The 23,335-nt window shown below is 38.9% G+C and overlaps 1 protein-coding gene across 2 annotated transcripts; it reads left to right on the forward strand.

Annotated features, from left to right (window-relative positions):
* Positions 1 to 9,998: 9,998 nt before the first annotated feature.
* LOC111429884 (IST1 homolog) lies at positions 9,999 to 14,340 on the forward strand. Of its 2 annotated transcripts, none has more exons than XM_023065957.1 (6): positions 9,999 to 10,255; positions 10,700 to 10,832; positions 10,929 to 11,032; positions 12,143 to 12,314; positions 12,411 to 12,551; positions 13,684 to 14,340. In XM_023065957.1, the coding sequence occupies exons 1-6, from the start codon at positions 10,206 to 10,208 to the stop codon at positions 14,065 to 14,067; spliced, it is 984 nt and encodes a 327-aa protein (XP_022921725.1). In that variant the 5' UTR covers positions 9,999 to 10,205; the 3' UTR covers positions 14,068 to 14,340. The 2 variants fall into 2 exon arrangements, with proteins under 2 accessions (XP_022921725.1, XP_022921732.1); XM_023065964.1 differs by lacking the exon at positions 9,999 to 10,255 and adding an exon at positions 10,287 to 10,380.
* The last annotated feature ends 8,995 nt before the right edge of the window (positions 14,341 to 23,335 follow it).

Below are 23,335 nucleotides of genomic sequence, written 5' to 3' on the forward strand. Positions count from 1 at the left end.
CGCATTTTAACTTCTGTTTATCTTATAAATAGAACGCCATCACCATTGTTATCTAAGAAGACACCCTTTGAAGCACTTTACAAACGACCACCTACATTTCATCATCTTAAAGTTTTTGGTTGTAAATGTTATGCAACTATAATACATCCTAAGCAAAAATTTGAACTTTGGGCAATTCCTTGTGTTTTCGTAGGATATCCTTGTGGTCATAAAGGTTACAAGTTGTATGACATGCAATCTCACAAATTCTTTATCAGATGATTTTCCCTTTTCATGAGCTTCACAAACTTTGACATTAGCTCCTTCGACTCCTATTGTACCACTTCATGATCCACCTCCTATTCCTCCTTCACCTACTACTTCGTCGTCTCCTCCAACTTCTGTTTCTTCTCCAGATTCACCCACTAATTCTAATCCTATCCCATCCCATGTGATACATCAATCTCACTCCGACGTTCTACTCGTACTAAACAGCCTCCAGCTTGGCATAAGGATTATGGGATGTCTTCTAGAGCCAATCATTTAACCTCTAGCTCAAGTCTCAACACTGGCACCAGGTATCCCCTTTATCATTACCTTTCATTCTCTCGTTTTTCTCCTACTCAACGTGCTTTTCTAGCTCTTATTACATCTCAGATAGAACCTAAAACCTATGACGAGGCAGTTGGTGACCCGTTATGGCAGCAGGCTATGAATGATGAAATTACACCTTTTGAATGTAATCATACTTGGTCTCTCGTTCCTCTACCACCTGGTCATAAAGCTATTGGTTGTCGTTGGGTGTACAAAATTAAATACAACTTTGATGGTTCTGTTGAACATTATAAAGCTCGACTGGTAACAAAGGGATACACTTAGGTTGAAGGTATTGATTACACAGAGACATTTTCTCCTACAGTGAAACTTACTACACTTTGTTGCTTACTCACTGTTGCTGCTGCTCGAAAATGGTTCACCCATCAGTTGGATGTTCAAAATGCCTTTCTCCATGGTAATCTAGACAGGAAGTCTATATGTCTTTACCACTAGGTCTTCGTCGATAGGGGGAGAATACAGTATGTCGGCTCCATAAATCTCTTTATGGATTAAAACAGGCTTCTCGCAATTGGTTCTCCATATTTTCTACCACTATACAAAATGCAGGCTACACTCAGTCCAAAGTAGATTACTCTTAGAGTAAAGGTACTTCTTTTACTGCAGTTCTAATCTATGTTGATGATATTCGGTTAATAGGCAATGATCTCAAAGAAATTCAATATCTCAAGACTACGCTCAAGAAATTTCTTATCAAAGATTTAGGGAATTTGAAATATTTTCTAGGCATTGAATTTTCTCGGTCTAGAAATGAAATTTTTATGTCTCAGAGGAAGTATGCTCTAGACATCCTTCAAGACACAGGTCTTACAGGAGCACGTCCAGAAAAATTTCTTATGGAGCAAAATCTAAAACTTTCTTTAACTAAAGGAGAGAAGTTGAATGATTCAAGTAAATACATTCGGTTGATTGACAGATTAATATATTTGACCGTTACTAGGCCTGACATAGTTTATTCAATTCATATGCTTAGTCAATTTATGCATGAACCAAGAAAACCACATTAGGAAGCAGCTCTTCGAGTTCTGAGATACATCAAAAGTACTCTTGGTCAAGGACTTCTACTACCATCTAAAAACAATTTAAGATTACAAGCATATTGCGATTTTGATTGGGGTGGTTGTCGAACTTCTAGACGGTCTATTTCTTGGTTCTACATTTTTCTCGGAAATTCAATTATTTCTTGGAAGTCTAAAAAGCAGACTAATATGTCCAGATCATCAGCAGAAGCTGAGTATCGAGCTATGACAAATACTTGTTTAGAGTTAACTTGGTTAAGATACATTCTTCAAGACTTGAATGTTCCACTATCTAAACCAGGATTATTATATTATGATAATCAAGCAACATTACATATAGCAGCTAATCCAGTTTTTCACGAACGTACGAAACACATTGAAATAGATTGTCATATAGTTCGACAAAAGTTACAAGCTGGAATCATCAAACAGTGTTATGTTTCGACTGTAATTGGCAGATGTTTTCACTAAAGCTTTAGGAAGACATCAGTTTGATTTTTTGAAGGATAAGTTGGGTGTGATTGACATGCACTCTCCTTGAGGGGGAGTATTAAGATATGATATTTAGAGAATATATTTTAAGAATTAGTAATGGAATATATCTGAGATATTCGTAATCAATTAATATTTTTTTTTGAGTTGTTAGTAATATTTTATCTTAGGATTTGATTGACGGTATATTTTATCTTATTTACAAGATTTAGTTAGTTATATATTTTCCCTCATTTTTAGGTATTAGTTGATAGTTTATATTCTATTTAAACAGTTATAAACAAGATTATACCTTCGATCCCAATTCTATTCTTATTCTTATTCTTAACAAAGTCTTACAGGTTCTGTAACTGTAAGGGCCTTACCGTGAGTACGCTCGGGGTCGCTTTGGACATGCGGTAGGTCCATTACTATGTTGTGTTTGAATTCTCTTCCTCGTCAGTGCATGTTCATCGAAAAAAATGCGGTGTCCGTTCATCTGTTAGATAAAAGTTATGGTTTTCCTATTTAGGTTATTCACACGTTCGTTTTTTGATATTTGAATTAATGCCTCCCCGTATAATGGAAGAGCGTATTTTTTGCTGGCATTTTGGCCAACTTTGGGCGCAAGATTTGTGCCACTACTGCTACCACTACTGCTAATTTTAGGATAGGATAGTTATTTAAATATGTCAACAGAATGAAAATAACAACCCATCGGGTCTTCAGTGCAAATATTCTCTCTCCCTTTGTTTTCCGTTATTTTCTTCTTACAATAAGTTTTCCTTTGGCTGTTTTTACTCCGTCGACGATTTCCTCTCAATTGCCAAATGGTATTAGAGCCTGGTTTAATCCACCAGTGGTATATCATTCAGAGGAGCTGACTTTATCAAAAGCCAAGTTGAATAGCTCAAGTAGTTAGAGCGTCGACCTAACAACACACAGGTCTCAAGTAGAAGAAAATGCAAAACGTGAAAATACACATATCGTGGGGTCCATCTCGAGCAGGCTCACTCACACCTCCACATTGTCGAGCCGTAGAGGAAGGAGAAACGATCGAGTACCGGGAGGATCGCCTAGCGTTCGCCGCTATATTACAGTCTGTGCCTCTAGAGATGTTGACGTCTCTCTCCACTAAGCGCACGGGGCTCACCAACAGCAATGGTCTGTGCCTCTAGAGATGTTGGCATCTCTCTCTAGAGACATTACTTGACGTGAACTGAACGACCTATGTTGAACAGCGGAAGAAGAATGCCGCTTCAGGAGTCGATCGATGACGGCGGGAAGAAGGGCCACTTGAGCAACACTCTTTTCATGGTGAGTGCATCGGTCATATTCAACGTCCCCAATTTCGATTCCAAATCCACAGATGTGGAGGTAATCAGCGAGGGGCGAGCAGCATGAGCACCGACAAGAGGTCCTCGACACAATGTCAACAAACCATATGACCGGGGCAAGATCCGTGTTCTCTGAGCTTGACTCGGGGATTCGCGAGAGTGAAATTCAGTGATGGCTCTGTTGAAGGGCGCAGCACCATCCTGTTCGTTGGCAAAGGAGGCAAGCACCACAAGTTGACCAATGTCTACTTCCATCCCGAGGCTCAAGGCTAACCTTGGGCGCGACACCATCCTGTTCTTCGGTAAGGGAGGCGAGCACCGTAAGTTGACCAGCGTCTATTTCCATCCCGAGGCTCAAGGCTAACCTTGTGAGCCTGGGTCAACTCAATGAGGTCGGCTACTTCATTTCCATCGGGTGTCTCATCGGGTCAACTCAAGGCTGTGCCACGGGTGACTCATCGAAAAGCAGAGGCACACCCTCTTTCCATCTCAGGCATCCTACCGTGCCGGTGAGCTGTTGGAGCTCGTGCACAGCGATATCTGCGATCCCACTAAGCCGACGACCCTAGGTGGCAAGACCCTCTTCTTCCTACTGGTCGATGACAAAAGTCGCTTCATGTGGTTGATCCTGCTGCAAGCGAAAAGTGAGGCGGTAGAGGCGATTCAGCCCATTCAAGTGCAAGCGGAGGCCAAATGCGGTGAGAAGATGCCTAATGCTGCGCACGGACCGAGGCGGGAGAATTTACCTCAACGAGCTTCTATAAGTATTGCGACGAGCTCGGCATGCAGCGGCAACTAATGGCGCCATACTCCCCCCAGTAGAACGGGGTAGTGGAACGCCGAAATTAGACCATTGTTTGGGACAGCAAGGTCTGTCTGGAGAATTTACCTCAGCGAGCTTTGGTAAGTATTACGACGAGCTCGACATGCAACAGCAGCTAACTACGCCCTACTCCCCCCAACAGAACGGGATGGTGGAACGCCAAAATCAGACCATCGTTTGGGACAGCAAGGTCATTGTTGATGATGGCCGGGATGGATTATTCAAGAAATTAGACTATGATTTAAATACTGAAATCTTATTCGATTCTTGCTTTTTAGAACCCCCCCTTCTGTTTCCCTTTTGACTGTTGGATCTTTCAATGCACCGTTATATCCTTTCTCGTCTTGATACCCGAGTGAGGGACCCCTACGATGCCTAGGGGGCCCGAACCTTCCTTTATACACTAGGAGTTTTTTAAGGGACCCTGACTTATTGTTTGCACCAGGGTGGTGGAACGCCAAAATCAGACCATCGTTCAGGACAGCAAGGTCATTGCTGATGATGACCGGGATGCCAAGAGGTTCTGGAGAGAGGCGGTAATGACGGCCATCTATATCCTCAATTGATCGCCAATGCAAAGCCTTGACGGGAAGACGCCACATGGGGAGGCCGAATGCGGTAAGAAGATGCCTAATGCTGCGCAAGGACCGAGGCGGGAGAATTTACCTCAGCGAGCTTCAGTAAGTATTGCGACGAGTTTGACATGCAGCGACAACTAACGACGCCCTACTCCCCCAGCAGAACGGGGTGGTGGAACGTCGAAATCAAACCATCGTTTGGGACAGCAAGGTCATTGCTGATGACGGTCGGGATGCCTAGGAGGTTCTGGGGAGAGACGGTAATGACGACCTTCTATCTCCTCAATCGATCACCAACACGAAGCCTTGATGAGAAGACGCCACATGAGGCCTGGTACAACAAGAAGCCAGTGGTACATCATCTCCGAGTGTTCGGCTACGTCGCATACATGAAGGTAGCGCGTCCCCACGTTGCCAAGCTCAATCCTACGGGGGGCGAGCTCACGTGTCTCGCGACGTCATCTTCGACGAAAGCCTTCTGGCAGTGGAACGACGTGACCGAGGTAGACTAAAACCCAAATCAATTCACAGTGAAATACCTCGTCATCGAGCCAGAAGAAGGAGGAGCGCAACATCGAGAACAGTCACCGCCGTCAGCAGCTACACCCCCTGAACCAGTGGAGTTTGCAACACCACGGACTGTGGATTAAACGTTGGATGCCGATCACGATGATGATTTGGTGGCCAGGTACTGGAGGATGGAAGACTTAGTGGGAGGAGGTGAACCACCTGGACTGGCAGCGCGAACTCGAATAAGAGGTGGCCGAACTGCATGCCATTAGTGCAAATGAACCGAACACCTTCGCTGAAGCAGAAAGGAACCTGTGCTGGTTGAAGGCAATGCAGGAGAAGATGACATCCATCACTGAGAACCAGACGTGAAGTCTGGAAGACATGCCGCCGGGACACCGAGCTATAGGGCTCAAATGGGTCTTCAAACTGAAGCGTAACAAAAAGGGAGAAGTTGTGAAACACAAGGCCTGTCTGGTGGCGAAGGGCTATGTCCAGAAGCAAGGAGTGGATTTCGAGGAGGTATTCGCGCTAGTGACAAGGCTAGAATCTGTCCGCCTATTGTTGGCAATCGCAGCATATCATTCCTACGAGGTCCACCACATGGATGTAAAATTTGCGTTCCTAAATGGAGAGTTGAAGGAGACCGTCTATGTTCGACAACCACCGGGCTTCCTGGACAACGACAACCCTGACAAGGTATTGCGCCTTCACAAGGCACTCTATGGCCTTCGGCAAGCACCACGAGCCTGGAACGCGAAGCTTGATAGTAATCTACTGTCGCTGAAGTTCAAGTACTGTGCCTCTGAGCATGGCATGTACACGCACGCCCACAACGAGCAGCGACTGATCGTGGGAGTGTACGTCAACGACCTCATAATCACTAGAGGCGACATGGAAGTCCTCAAAAGATTCAAGAGGGAGATGTTAAAGAACTTCAAGATGAGCGATTTCGGCGTGCTCAGCTACTACCTCGGCATCGAAGTGCAACAGAGTACTGCCCGTATCACCATCTGCTAGAGTGCGTACGCGAAGAAGCTATTGGACACAACTGGGCTTGCGGACAATAACCCTACAAGGACGCCAATGGATGCCCGGCTCCAGCTATGGAAGGTCGGCACTACGACGGCAGTCGATGCCACCAATTACCGCAGAATTGTTGGGAGCCTGTGATATCTGGTAAACACAGGTCCTGATCTTGCTTATTCGTTGGATACGTGAGTAGATTCATGGAAGCATCTAGGGAGGAACATCTTGTGACTGTCAAGCGCATCCTGCGCTAAGTGGCTGGAACCAGAGGCTGGGGTGTGAGATACTTTGCAGGGAGAGAAAAGGAGAAGTTTGAGCTGGTCGGCTACAGTGATAGTGACATGGCCGGTGACGTTGATGATCATAAGAGCGCCAGTGGGATGATTTACTTCCTCTCAGGTGGCACGATCTGCTGGCAATCAACAAAACAAAAGGGAGTTGCTTTGTCTTCCTACGAAGCAGAATACATTGTCACTTTGACGACGACAACACAAGGGGTCTGGCTTGCACAACTGATGGAAGAACTCATCGGAAGAGAAGACGATCTACCAATGCTATACGTTGACAATAAAGCTACGATCTCCCTGATCAAAAATTCAGTTTTGCACGACCGGAGCAAGCACATATAAATCAGATTCCACTACATCCAAGAATGTGTAGATTGGAGGCTCATCAAGATTGATTTCATTCGAACAGAGGAACAGCTTGGAGACATTTTTACCAAGTCCCTGACGCGGGTAAAATTTGAAGAACTACACTAAAAGATCAGAGTTCAAATAATAAGGTAGATATACCACAGCTTTTAGGAAGAGATTGTTAGATAAAAGCTATGGTTTTCCTTATTTAGGTTATTCACACGTTTCCTTAAACTTAGTTAGGTTCTTTTTTTTTGTTGGATATCTGAATTAAGCTCCTCGTATAAATGGAAGAGCATATTTTTTGCTGGCCATTTTGGCCAACTTTGGGTGCAAGAATTATGCCACTACCGCTAATTTTAGGACAGGATGGTTATTTAAATATGTCAACTGAATAAAAATAACAATCCATCTGGTCTTCAACGCAAATATTCTCTCCCTTTGTTTTCCGTTATTTTCTTCTTCCAAGAAGTCTTCCTTCGGCCGTTTTTTACTCCGTCGACGATTTTTTCTCGATTGCCAGAAGTCAACATCGTCTTCCTCCTTTTCTTTATCATCTGCCTTCTCTCTTCCTCTCTCACGCTCTTCGAAGATTTCGTGGTGTTTGGAGGGCAGGTGTTAGTGGTCTAAGAGGAAAGGGAGGAGCATGGAGTGGGTAGGCTGAGAGCGTGAGAATTCCGACACCTCGATGGAATTCTCGCATTTTTTTGGCAACTACGTAAAAATATATAACTTTTTTATACTCACCGTTACCTTCGAAAATGAACAAAAAATGGGTGATGAACTAAATGAATGGGAGATGAACCAAATAAATTTCAATACATGCATACGAGAGGGGAAGGTACCAAAAATGTTCATGAATCCGAAAGATTCATGAACCTATACTTCAAGACAATTTACAACAATTTCTATCATGTCAGAAGATCTCCAAGCAGATAACTAGTTTGGTTGCAACTGAGTCAACAGACTACTTCTTTCGTCTAACATTGATTTTATTCAAGTAATGCAAATACTTTTCACGAGCAATCACCTTTGCAAGATATCCGCAAGATTATCAACAGTTTCAATTTTCAATAAATGAGTGTCTCATTCATTGATAATTTCTCGAAAAAAATGAAAACGGACTCAATATGCTTGGTATGAGCATGATAGACTTATTCTTTAAAACTCATCTACATGTTTTTTTAGCAATACCCATTAACTAAATCATGCATCCAAATAGCCTTTTTAAAAGCTTTAGTGACTATATTCTGCTTCGGTGGTAGACAATGCAACGGTAGACTGCAATGTTGAATGTCAACAAATAGGTCCACCAGCCATAGTGAATAGATAACCAATAGTGGATCGTCGCTTATCCAAATCACCAACATAGTCATAATCCACATTGCCAACTATGAGGTTGTCAAGATTAAACATCTCTTGTTGTTGAAACTTGATACCAACATTCAAGTACCAAGAATGTACCTAAGAATCCATTTGACAGTCTGACAATGCTCTTTACCAGGATTATGAATATAACAACTCACCATGCAAATCGCGTGTGACTGATCAAGGTCGAGTACACACAAAAGCCCAAACAACATTTGTATAAGGAACATTCTCCATAGGAATTTTATCATCATTAGAACCTGGACATATGGAAACATTAAGCTTGAAATGAGGAGTAAGTGGCGTACCGACTGGTTTAGTTGAATTATTCCAACAAAATTGTGTCAACACTTTGCGTAGATATTGAGACTAGGTCAACCAAACTGTACCTCTTCTTCAAGCTCACCCTATCTCCATACCAAGTATTTTATTTGATTTGCATAAATCTTTCATTTCAAATGTTTTAGAAAGCTTATCTTTGAGCTTATCAATCTCCACATGTCTCTTGGAAGCAATTAACATATCACCAACATACACATTGATCAAATTGACTGTGAGTGTACTTATGCTCTACCATGAAGTGTTCAAACTTCTTATACCATTGGCAAGGAGATTGCTTCAGCCCATACAAAGATTTCTTCAATCTACATACCGAATGTTGTTGCCCAACTACGTGAAAACCAACTCGTTGTGCCATATATATTTCTTCTTCTAAATCTCCATGCAAGAAAGTAGTTTTTACATCGAATTGTGAAAGCTCAAGATTAAATTGAGCAACCAAAGCCAACAAAATCCGAATGGAAGAATGCCTTACCACATGTGAGAAAATCTCATCGTAATCAATTCCTTCCTTCTGCGCATAGCCTTTAGCCACAAGTCAAACCTTATAACGTATATTAGAAGTTTTGCATAGTGATCTGAGGTGCAATTACTGTGAGGTTGATGATGGTACCTAGATAAACGTAAGACATAGAGTTAATATTACCTAAAGCCCTCAAGATATGAACCCTAAAGGGGATAAAGTACTCCTTGGAGGTATGTGTAAGGTCTAGGTAAACAAGAATTTGAAAATGGTAGTATAAATCTCTAGCCATCGTTTTGATTAACTCTAAAAATAGTTTAAGCACGTAGCTTCAAATTTTATGTATAGGAATAAGTTTCAATAAGAGCCTACAAGTAGGTTACTGATAAATTATTTTTAATACTCACTCTTATTACATTTTCTTTTTCAGGTGATCAGTAGATCACTAACCATGATCAATTATGTGTCAAGCTGTGCGGTTGTAGAGGGGACCGTTGATCTAAGTCCTATGTTTACTTATATATATATATATATATATATATATATATAATACACACAATGAGTTAATCTAAAATGGTAAAACAAAATCTAGCATTAATGTTAAAATAAAACAAAATGCAATAGCTCCATTAAAGTTTTACGAGTTGTTAGGATTGTTAAGAATGTTAGGGGCATTATTGTTGGAATGCAATATTAAGATTATGATAATGAAAATAAAAAACAGGTTTAGAATTTTTGCAAAATTTAATCCATTTTTTAAGCTGTTACCGCCCTTAATTTATGGGGGGAAAAAAAAATCTTAAAAGCACTGATCTTTTTCTTCGGTGGATTAGTTGGAAAAGGATGCAGTTGACGACTGTGCCTAGATAAGTCGATCGTCAAAGATCGGCTCTCTAATACCGCCGCTGGGAGAACCGAAGCCTCATTCCATTGCAATAATTCCTCTGATATAGACTGTTCTTACTTCAGTGTTAAGAACGGGAAAGGGGAAAGGAGTACATACAGACATCTCGGTTTCATCTTCCTCGTTCAAGCGTCAATGTCACTCCTCAACCAACTCTTCAACAGAGGCGTCTTTGCGGGCAAATGGTCAGCCTTCGATTTTTCTAATTCTAAACCTCCTCACTATTCCATTAACTATGCTTGAATTTGGTTTCGGATCCTCAGCATTACTTAGAATTCATCTGGGATTGTTATCTTTCCGTGGATTTTTTGTTTGTTGGAGATCTTTTTGTGTCGTTAATTTACCAAATCCAACACCGACAAACGAAATTTCTGTTGAGATTTTGCACAAATTTTCGTTCGGCTAAACTTCGACAAAATAATATATCGACCAGTTTTCCAGTTTTTGTATAATTTCGGCAGTTGAATTTTGATTCGTACTCTTCTACCTTTATCATCTCTCGATTAGACTGGGGTTTTTCCGCACAATTTCATGTCAAAATCTATAATCAAACAAGTACTTGTAAACTGATAGCATCCCTTGCATTTTTCTGGGGATGAAAAGTCTAATATATATTGGGTGCTTTGTAGCAAAACTTGCTTGAGCTTGGCAATCTCGCGAATCAAGCTGCTGCAGAATAAGAGGGATCTACAGCTGAAGCATATGCGCAAGGAGATCGCACAATTCTTGCAGACGGGGCAGGAACCAATAGCTCGGATTCGGGTACCCTTTAGAATTTTGAGATCTGTAATGTCTGTCAGTTCTAATGTTTGTTTTACTATCCCTTAAAATAACATGTGTAGTTATCTGTTTTGGCAGGTGGAGCATGTAATACGGGAACAAAACATATGGGCAGCATATGAAATTCTAGAGTTGTTTTGTGAATTTGTTCTTGCTCGCGTCCCCATCATCGAAAGCCAGAAGTAATCTATAGCTCAAAAGTTGTTTTGTGATTTCTTTTTGCTTCTTGGAGTTTCTATTTATATGTTGGTCCACATAAATTGGAACTCCCTTGGTCCGATGGATGTCTGATGATTCTTAGCATTTGGATCTTTAAATAAGTCATGGAAGCTCTTGTTTAACTGGTTCATCTCTATTAATTTTTTTGTTTGTCCCTATTAAAAGTTAATTAGCTATGAAACTAACTTCTAACTGATATGTGGTTCTGAAGCTTACTTGTAATCCCCAGGCATAACCTTCTCTGTTTGTGTTGGACTTAATATCGATTGATGCGTCCTTTACATTTTCCGGTGCATCTTTGGGCTGGGTTATGTTGTAGAATTATAAATTATGTAGTGCTTTCTTTGGTGCTGGTGTCTAATTTAATAGTCTTGAGAAAATCTGTTAGCTGCAAAGTTATTTCAGTTACACTGTTCTAAGCTACAAAAGAAGAAAGTGGTACCTGTTCATTCAATCAAAGGAACTAGTGTCGTGTCTATCTACCAAAATTTATTCACTCAATTTTCTTGTCAGTACTAAGTTGTCATTGACATAATTTTCAACGGTAGTATGTATATGTGAGTTCTCTTGGATAATTATGATAGGAACAGCAGTAGGAATATTATTAGGGTATTAAGGGTTTATTAGTAATTAGTTAGGAAGATTGTTAGGGTATTTGATTCTAAATAGAGGGAGTAGGAAAAGAGGAAGTTAGACAATTGTTTAGTGGTTCGGGCTTCGGTGGCATCTTAAGAAAGTGGAGGTTCAAAGTACCTCAAATACTTGGGAGTTTTCTTGCTGTTCTGTTATCTTTCATATTTCAATGTACTTGGGTTCTATCAAATTGTTGTTAAGATTAGTGTTCCAATGCTATGATGTGAAGATGAGTTCTATTAATTTGCTTGGTTTGATTTGATGCATGTGTTTTTCATTATTTGCTTAGAAACCTGTAGCCTTGGCACATCATTAAAAAAATGGTGAGGTTAATCTGTTGAGTCCTTTTTGTGCAGACCATACTGGGGGCCTTTTATGTGAATGTTCTTACTTTGTGCATTTTGTTTGTCCGTAACTAACTATTAAATTTACAATAACAGAGAATGTCCAGTCGAACTGCGAGAGGCTATTGCAAGCATAATATTTGCTGCTCCTAGATGCTCTGACCTTCCAGATCTACTGCAGTTGAAGAATTTGTTTGCTGTCAAATATGGGAAAGAATTTGTCTCTGCTATTTCTGAGCTTCGTCCTGACTCCGGTGTTAATCGATCAGTTGAGTTTGTCTCAAGTTTATCGTTAGCAGTAGTAATGTTTGTTTTTTTAGAATAAAAGCGAAATGGTTCATTCAATTCTTTGTTTTCATTTCAGATTATTGAAAAGCTTGCAGTGAGTGCGCCTCCTGGAGAACTAAAGCTCAAGGTCATGAAGGAGATTGCAAAAGAACATGGACTCGACTGGGATTCTTCCTCCACTGCTTCTGAATTTAGTAAAACCCACGAAGATCTGCTGGTATGATTCCCAATTTGATTTTGGTGTTGATTGATCTGAAACACACATTCGTAGTACTATAGCGAAGTTATAAATGACATATATTCTTGCTTCTGGAAACAATTATCCCATTCTACTGACTGCATATTTCTCCATCCTTTCCCTCATATATTGGCATGATATTTCTAACCGCTGTTCCTGAAAAGCCTGAAAGGAACTGAGATTTGAACTACAGAGCTGAATTGGAAAATGCTTGTATTGGAATGAAAATGGTCTAGATTCTATGATTTTTGAGAGATCAAGAGCTCTCCTTTCTCTAGGGGATCCTCTATAATCTTTGAACAAAACTCTGTGGCCCTCCCCCGTTTTCCTATCCGTAACTGTCGAACCCTAACAAATTGCTGACACACGGCTCAAAAACAGTAAGATTAACAAGCTAACTAATTCGTTCACAGTACTAGAGATTACAACTTATGTTGAAAATTTTTGTTCTGTCTGCTGAAAAGAAGAATACCATTATATGAGACCCTCAATCGTGAATACGTACTTTACGAGAGGTAGTAAGGAAAAGGACCACCAGACAATTAGTTGGTGAAACGCTCGTACCAGTGGCATGGAGGTGAGGACTAGCCATTGGAGGGAAGTATTCTGTCTTGGGAGGGTGACTTTTCTTTTGAATAGAACCGTGTTTTAGGGGCTGAGAGGTTAACAGCCATCTTGAAATTGGCTGGGAGTTTGTTTGGGTTCTTTGTGTTATTATGAACTTTGTATCTGTTTTTTAAATTTAATCAAGTTGTAAAGGAGGCACCCTACACATTATTACACCTACTTTTGACTAACTAGTTTGTCAAGTTCAACCTTAAATATTAAATGTCACCAATTTGAACCCTAAACTTAAATAGATTGCACAATTAGTATCCTATTCTTAAGTTCAAAGTTGCATTTTTAGAATATTTGTGGCTGGCTATGAGCATTTTGTGACTAAACTAATCTAGTTTTACGAGAATTAAATCTTCATGTTGGGTACTTTTTTAGCTTGATCTGCGCACCACACACACATACACACACACACACACAAAATGAAGTTTATTGTCATAGTAACTTATTCTGTTCTTGATGGTCTATTCTGTGGCCTTTGTCATGGGATATGCAGGGTGGACCAAAGGTAGTACATGGAGCAGCAGCGTCTCAAGTTCCCTCTCAATATAGCTCGTCCAATCCTTCCACTCCTTATGGAGCAGCGCATCCCGTTGTGTCTGTTGTAGAAAAGCAAGAACCTGAATGCCACCATACGCTCACCCGAATTAGCAATAGTGTAAGTGATATCAAACCGGGACCTAAGAATTTTGATGTCAAACTCGAATTCGCTTCTAAATTAGATACAAGACCACCTCCATCTGATGTATTAGAGAAAGCCAGAGCTGCCATTGCTTCAGCCGAACGTGCCACTGCAGCAGCCCGAGTTGCTGCCGAGCTAGCCAATGTCAACCTTGGAGCAATGAAGCTTGAAGGAGGAGGACAAGCTTCTGAGTGCTGAGGAGAAAAAGAAAGGTAATTGATACATTGTTTGATACTGGACTGGTGCATAAATTGTGTTTGAAGTTAATCGGGTGTCCAAAGATTGAAGAGTGGAGAGTGGGTCAATCCATAAGTGAAACCAAATCCATGTAATTAATAGAGTTGCAAGGAAAATTTAATTCCAAGTATTTGTAAAATACTAAAATTCTTTGGTGATTATGGTGAAGTTCTAATGGTGCAGCAGTTTGATATAAATGCAACATTAGAGGAAAATAAGTTTGCTTTAATTTAAGATAAGTTGCAGACTGAGGAGGGGTAAAGTATTCGCAATGTTCTTCCTGAAAGTATGAGCATCCATTGTAGAAATACTCATAAGTTTGCTTGAGAAATTGTGGATTGCCATCAGCTTTTGGTTAAAATGAAGCACCGTTGCCCCTGTGTTTTATCCCAAGATCATCAACATCGCATGAAAATCTCTCAAGTATTTGAGTTCAAATCGGCCCACAAGTCCTCGACTTTGGGCCCGATGTTAAGATCTAGTTGCAACTCGATCTTTCTCGTGGAACTTTGCTGTCGTGGAGCGATAAAAAACATTGAGAGGTCATCACTGGTTTATGTGAGGTTGAAGAACAATCCAATCTTTATTTTGTTGGCACGACGAGAATGAGTATTTCAGTCATGCAAGGAAGCATTAGAACCAACTACGATTTTATTTAAAATTAAACAAAGGTTAAGCAAGTTGAAAAAAATATGAAAATAGTTTTAGGGAATCTTTAATCTTATTACTCTAACTCCTCCAAAAGCAGAATATTTTGGCTTGTGGAAACTTATTGAAAGAAAATATAACACTGGAGCCCAACAGGTATGTATTCTTTAAAACATCCTCTTTATTTTTTGAGTTTTCAAGATTTTGTTAAGAGCCTTAGGGTGAATCTCGAAGAGGTGTAGAAGGGAAAAGTAATCAAAATGACTCGAGAAACGTAGAAAAAATAAACCAGAATAAGTTCGGAATTTTGGACACTTCTTTGGTGAGAAATTGTACTAAGATAGACACGCGTAAAACTGAATGTAACTATACAAAATTTAGGATGCAATACTTGTAGGGATTGCTTAGATGTGTATGCTTGCTAGTAAAACCAACCTTAGGAGACTAGTTTCGATATAACATGTGCTTAGATAAATTGGATAATTGTGAGAATAAATACACTAGATGTAGAAATAAATGAATCGCTCCTTGCATGTTGATATGTATCGTTTCTACACTAATTGTACATTATTATGCTAAATCGATGGTTGGAATTTTGTGTCTAGCTCTGGGTGCTTGATGGATATTACTGCCCCATTAGACATATGTATTGTAAGGCCCCTAATTTTCTAAACCTAATTAGTTACATCACCCATGCATACATAATTCGTGGAAGCTTATCATAAATAACCATGGAAACAAAACAAAGTCTTTCATAAAAATTCATAAATCCAAAGCAACTTATCTCCAAAAAAAAATAAACTTCAATAACAGAATTTAAAAATGTATCTAAATAAAGCAATACTCAATGCTATAACTTAAAACAGTCCAATAAAGATAAACTCCTCAAAATATCTCATCTCCAACTTCCATGGTGTCCTTAGCTCCGCTGTCAACGGTACATTGGTGCCTTGCCTTTACCTGAAAAAATGTAGGTAGCACGTGGCTTGAGTATTTTATGAAATACTCAGTAAGTCACCCCACTGTTGGGGTTAGGAATGCAAACACATGCAACATATGAGCGGGACCTAACTTTTCATAAACTTTACATGGCCTTGGGTGCTTTTCTATTCCGGGTAGGGTTGGATGTGTGTTACTCCTTCACACATGACCCATTGCCGGACACCACAGAACAGAAAATGGCCTGCATGATATCGTGGAGAACATAGATATCGTATTTCATTCTTTAGTAACATAAAGGGGAAGAACCTGATGCACGTGACATACATATATGCATGAGGTCCCTTAACATATCTAACATCGCATATTCGTTTCTTACATTACATGGCATCTCACATGACCTACATTACATGGCATACTACATAACATGAAAGTACATTCCAGTTGCATAAACATCTCATGACATGACTCGATAATTCTACGTGTATCTATGACATCGATCAACATATTCATGGCATATAATACTAACATCTCATCCATAACTTCACATAACATAAACAGACAACAGTCAACATAATTCATACATCACATAACATACACAATCTACAGTCAACACAATCTATTTGGGTATTTTAAGGGAAAGAATCTATGGTCACAAAACATACTAACATCTTATCGCTTGTAGATGTATATAATAAAATGATGTAAAATTCACAAGAACAAGTGCAAGTATACACTATCACAAGTAGCAAGTAATAAGTAAATTATCGATTCCAAAGGGAACCTATCTTTTTGGTTAATTTTATCGCTGGATTTAAGTGAGTTTTTGGGGTAACATTCAAATGGGTGTTGGTGATTTTAACTACTTAAACAAAACTAAAACATAGTGCCACTAGGGTCGAAAAACAGAAAATGATGAGAAAATCAATTATAATGAGGAAGGTTTGCTAAGAGAGATTAAATAGATAAGTTGTTGAGTTTTGTGGTAGAGTTTAGTTCCTTTTAATAGATTCCTAAGCCCACTTTCGAGGGTCGTGAATAGTGATTATTTCCATAATCGTTGTAATTTCTATTAACAAGGCTCTAGGAGAAGAATTATTCCCAACCCATCTATTACCCTTCAAGTCTCCTTGCTATGGAACTAAAGTATTAAAGAGGATTTCATTGCTCCCTCTCTTCTCCCGAATAAGAGAACAACTAAGTATGTAAAGTAGCTAATTAAACATACATGTAAATCATTAACAACAACTCTTTAATAAACTAAAATCATACCGTCAACATACTTAAACTATATAAAACTCTCTCGCCTCCCCTATTAAGTTTAGCTCTCCATACAAACTAAATTAAACAAAGGAATCCGCATCTTCATCATGTAAAATTGATGGAATAAGGAAAGAGGATAAAGAAATAGAGAGTTATCTCGGTTTGTTGCCGTTCGTCAATGGAAGTTCTCTTCTCTTGAGCTCTCACGTCCACCTCTTTGCCCTAATCAATCCTTGTTGGTCTCCTTTTCCTTCTGCTGGATTAGGGTTTTCTTTTTCTTCTCTGGTTTCACAGCAGTTCACTTCAGTAGAGGCTGCTGCTGTGTAATTCGATTTTTCTCCCCAAAGTGTGGCTCCTCTCCTCTTGGTCTTCCTTTTCCTTTTATATTGAGCTGGGTTCCCCTTTAGGGCTGAAAAGGAATAAGTAGTCCACATATGATATTTCTCATTGGGTAGTCAATGACCCACTTGGACGGATGATGTGGATTTAAAATTTCCATGCCATCCTTCATTTGTTTCCAAATTTGCTACTTCCACATGGTTTAGCATAAATGTCTGAAATTTTATCATATAACTCAATTAAATATACAATTAAGATCGATTTATGCCAAATCATATTTTTTTTCATGTTAGACTGCAATAAACGATTTCATGCTCACTAAGTAGAATAAATGGGGTAATAAATGAGAAAATGGTGAATAAGAGTGCAATATTAACTACAAAAAGACTTGATATAACTCTACTTTTAGAGAGTTATCAGTCAACATAATTCATACATCACATAACATACACAATCTACAGTCAATACAATTTATACATCACATAATCATATCACATAAATATGGTGCATGCAGGTGCCACAGGCATGCACCATCATATAACACGTAGTAAACTAACTCCAACAGTAAGGTCACTTACCTCGATGGTCTTGGTTGAATTCGCTCACAACGAGCTAATCCTAGCGGTTAAATACGTCCTATGATAACCACATAAAAACTTAGAACCTTTCATAATATATCTTAGCTAAACCTCATGCTATTTATCAAAATAAACCCCCAACCTAATCTGTCTTTAACGTTTAGGAACCATACTGACCTCGGATGGTAAAACTAAGGGCAGAAACGGCTTCGGAAGGGTCAAAAACCTTGGAATCGATATATTATAGTGATACCGAGTCACCAAGCTGAGCTGTCGAGCCGACCAACCAAGCCGCCAAATCGAGCTGCGGGATTTGACAGAGCCGAGCTGTGGGTTTTGACGGAGTCGAGCAGCCGTACACATCAAGTCGAGCTGAGCTGCCACGGGATACGCGTGCAAAGCAATGCACGCATTTGCTGGGCTCGTATTGGGCCGGAATGAGCGCGGCCCGTGTTCGTCTATGGACTAGGCTAGAGATTGAAGTAGCCTGACCTGAATCTTTCGTCTTCCTTAGCCGGAAGACCTTGATAACCCTAAATGAAGGTGCACCGCTGCCGATGATGACACAGTCTACCCTCTTCCGATGACGGTGACGTGGCGTCTTCCTTCTTCGGTTCCGACGGCCTACCTTCTTCAACGCAATGATCCCGACGACGATGCTTACTTCCACTCAATTCTTTCTCCGAAATAGCAACGCTAATCGATTCCGAGAACTCCTCGAAAACCAGCGAACCAACCACACGCTTTTCTCCTCTAACACTCTTGATTTTTCTCGTACTCTCAGACACCTCGAAAACTTAGAAAGTTTGGAGAGTCAAAGTCGTTTCTAAGGAAGGAGGAGAGTTGAATATGGGAATATAAAAGGTTTTTTTATGACTTTTTCATCAAGGTAGTAACTTCCTTGTCAGAAATTGCACATTTTCCGGCGACAATAAATGCAACATAATATCTTTTCATTTTGACAGCAAAAATAAAATCTCAACATAAAATCTAAAATAGATTAAAAAAATCCAAATCCTCACATGTATGATTGACCGAGAATAACTCAAAGTGGTTGAATGTGTAATTCTCCCTATAAAGGATTAGTAGTAGTGATGCCTTAAGACTACGGTGTGAGATAGCACTAAATTGATGACCTTTACTCATTGTTTGGATCGGTTCACCCTTGTTTAGACAAGTTTTCATAAAATTGTTTATTGTTCCAAAAACTAGACATAATTTACCGACTCTTCTAAAATTTTTAAAGGAAAATAACTTTAGAAAATTCGAGAACTGCGAGCTCAAACAATCATGATCATGTAAGTAGCCCTATGGAGCAAGTATCAAGCAGTAACTATAGAAGTCAATGGGTAAAACCCAAAGTTTTTTTATTTTTTATTTATTTTTATTTAAAAACATAAGTTCATACATATATACTATTAATAGGAGCAAGTATCAAGGAAGTCAATTGGTAAAACCCAAAGTTTTTTTATTTTTTATTTTTTTTATTTAAAAACATAAGTTCATACATATATACTATTAATATATTAAAGCATTTATACAGAATCATTTCAAACACAAAATAAGGAGTGGACTTGAAATAACAACTCAAAATATACTAAGGTAAAGATGTCTATGGCCCGCACTCTAAAGTTTGCTCCCATCCACGACCAGATTCCAGTACCTGAAAAAAATGATAAACATGGAGTGAGCAAAAACTCAGTAAGTAACCTACTTGTAAGCTCTTAATCACCCGCTTAAGCTAGGATATCACTTCTTATTATGTTTTCAGGGGCTTGACACTTACCGCTTATCTTATTATATGTCATGTACTCATCCTGAAACCTTTCCTTAAAGTAACCTTTAATTCTCTCTCCATGAGCACAAAAGTGGTGCTATGATGATCGTGTCATCTTGCTATGGAATCGTGGTTCAGGGTGTCATAATCGCACTCTTGCGGTAGCAGGACAACGATTGTGCGGTACTTGTTCTAACCAAGTGAACAAGTTATCCGTGAGAAATTCAAACGTCGCGGACAACATCGACGTATATTTGGGCCTCGAGTCACGTTGTGAGAAAAGGTTTAGAAAATGTGAGGAGGAAGTACATTTGAAAATGATTTGAAGAATTGAATAAAGCAACCTTATAGCAGATAAAGAAATACTACGACTTAAAAATAACATATAACAAGGTAGGAAGAAGTAACAATTAATCATACCCCCTATAGTACATTTTGGAGCATTTTAGTCTTGGCGGGTGTAGACATAATTTTGGTAAACGATCATACACCCCGTATTGACCCAATGTGAAATGGTAAAGGCTTACCTAGGATGTAAGCATGTAAAATGAGTTTGGAATAGGCATGCAACCATGGACAACACGTCTAGGACAAGCAAGAGTAGGACATCTGTCATGTGACCATAGACAACAAACCTTGGACAAGCATAACCGTGACACAGGGCATCTCATCTAAGTTAGGAGAAGATGATGCCCTTCATAGCATCGTGCTCATGATACAAAACACAGGGTATCCCACCTAAAAGAGGAATAGGGGCCTCATAGTACACCTCATGATAGGAGATAATGGTTACTTTTGAGTATGAATCCAAGCAACTTATTTATCATGCTATTCAAATAATCCTAGGTACGTTCTTGGTACATGGATTGTTGCTGAACCTAGGCTTGTACACAATACCGTGGGGTGGGCTTAAAGCTTAATGGTTCTAGTTTAGGTAAAGGTTAAAGGGCAGCCTAACGTGGTCCCATGAGCGCAAAAGCTTGCTAGTACCTTGATAACATCATTATAAGATCATGTAAGAAGTTTCATGTTGCATGAGTGTCTTAAAAGGCGTGAAATGAGGTATGTTTGCATGAAGGGTATTATGGTTATTTTACACGGTTTCTTGATTTAGCTACTCAATCTTGTCTAGTGACCACCAAAATTCGTATACAACCTCAAAATGATATAATATACTCAAAGTTAAAAATTCATAGGCAGCGAAGTTCGTCTAATGGGTCAATTAATGTTACTTAAATCCCAAGCAATTTGGTCGGTTCAAGGCCTTAACTCACCATTCTAGGTGTTTTTTTTTTCATGTTTCCTTAATTCTATCTTCTCCCTATTTTTTTTTTGGATAAAAGAGTCCATTTTACCTGATTTTAGATGAATGAGACTGGGCGATTCCACCAAGATGATTTTTTTTTTTTCGTTCTTCTTCTAGAACCTAATTTCTAATTTCTAGAGTTTTCAGTACCCAAATTCCTCCAAATTTTATTTAAAGTGAGAACGGGCCCGAAGGAATTCAATTTGATAAAAAAAAAACAGAGGAATAGAAATTTGGGCTCACAAAATTCAGAATGTTTCTAAAAATTCTTTACACTTGACCATTTTTTCCTTTTTTGAGTACCTTTAAAATCTTCCTCTATAAGAAATAAAAAATCAGAGAAGTTTGGTAAAAATTGGAAAAAGTTTCTTTTCCCATTTCTTTCCCCCAATTTTCCTTTGTTATTTACCCGTACAATTCCGTAGGAATTATACTTTGCCTCTTTCTGGAGGCCTTAGGTTCTTGGGTGTTACACAATTAGAACCATGGGCATATGATTAGAAATCATATTTCTAATCATATTTTAAGAACCCAATTAACTTAATATCATGATAGTTAAAATTAGAAACATGTATAGTTTAGGTTTTAGTGTAGTTTACAATTTTATAGCTTTCGCTTGCAGGTTGAGAATTCGGATAGGTTTAACATGTTTATGAGCATTCCAACATATTTAGGTTTATTTTATCTCTGTATTTTGCATGTTGAGCATGATGTATGTTATTATTATCCTTAGATGCATGTCAAAGGGATTTGGAAACCTATTTTTGTCCAATTATACTTTGGACGATTGCTACGTGATCTAGAGTTTCTATTACACTTGTTTTGAGATTATGAACCACTATTTTATGTTACTATGGTACTACAGTTAGAACCTAATTATAGGTTTTCATTGTCTTCTTTAGGTTGACTAAGTACTTTGTAGGGACGATTGGGGCGCAACCCTTATTCGTGAACTAGCCAATACGGATTAAGGTTTATTTGGCACATATAGCTCAGTTTTCAACCTTAGTGAGTTACAGGAGTCATAGAACGTTACTAAGATAGTTTACTTTTCTAGTCTAAGAGGTGACATGAACAGGTCAGTTACTGTCTCCGTTCGGAAGGGTGATGCAACATGCCAGTTATTGTTTTCGCTTGAAAAGGTGATGCAACAAGTAGTTATAACCTGCTACCACTAAAGAGAATCCTCTAATTTGGATTTAGTAAATAGCCAGAGGTGGAGTACATATATTACTTTAGAGCAAAAGGGCTCCTCCATACTTACTAGACTTACCCTAAGCCTAACCTTGCGAGAATACAGGTAGATTTCACACAAGTATTATGAGGGACCTAGACATATATAAAACATAGAGTGTAGAGTATCCAAATCCTTCGGTTATGAATCCTGAGGGGGCTAGAGAACTCCACATTGGAGGAATGTACAGCGTTTTGGTAGGTAGAGACCAAAAAGGCTAGTACATACATTGAGCCTCAATTTGACTAACTCTAACGGTAGTTATGTGCACTTAACTTTAGATTTCGTGTATAGGAATAAGTTTCAATGAGAGTCTAAAAGTAGGATGAATATTTTTATACTCTCTTCCTAAATTTCATGATTTAAGGTGAGCATTAAAGCAGTGGTCACGATCGAGGCATGTTGGGCCGTGCAGTTGTGGAAGGGACCTTGTTGACCCGAGTCTTTTGAATCTTTTGTTTATTTGTACATGATATTTGTAACCCTTCCATTGGTAAATGATCTTTGTATTTTAATGAGTGTGTGTGGGTATATATGCATTTAAATTGTGTTATTTTAATGTATTTATTTACTTGCATGTTGTCTTCATTTTAAAAGTGGAAAAAATTTATCATCTTTTTATAACTCATTCATCGTGACAGTTCGTATATTGATGTGTCGAAAATCGAGTGGTGATACTTTAGAGATCATATTTAAATCCGAGTGTGTTTGTATATTAATGGTAAATATCTTTTGTTTGAATAATAGATAGTCTGGTTCAATTTGCACCTAATCATGATCACTGTATGATTAAATTCATATGAGATGTTAAGATTGAGTTATAGGAATTTGTTGAGGAGTAGATTGATTCATCAAGGGAAGTTAAAAAGGAGCTGATTTAATTTTATGAAGAATTAAAAGAATGCTTTTAATATAAGATCAAAAATTCTGCTTTCAAGCATTCTTAATACATATTATGATAGCTTGTGATGGTGTATATCAAAGTGCATAAAAATATTTGAAGTGTTGGTAAAGTATATACTATCACAACACTTAATAAGTAGAGTACCAAATCTTTAAGAAATCTATCTCTTTTGCTACTTATGTTGGTGAAACTTGAGTGTGTTGTTGAGTGTGTAATATCAAAAAAAAAAAAAAAAAAAAAA

This window comes from Cucurbita moschata, unplaced genomic scaffold (genome assembly GCF_002738365.1).
Source record: "Cucurbita moschata cultivar Rifu unplaced genomic scaffold, Cmos_1.0 Cmo_Scf00002, whole genome shotgun sequence".
NCBI classification, from domain to species: Eukaryota; Viridiplantae; Streptophyta; class Magnoliopsida; order Cucurbitales; family Cucurbitaceae; genus Cucurbita; species Cucurbita moschata.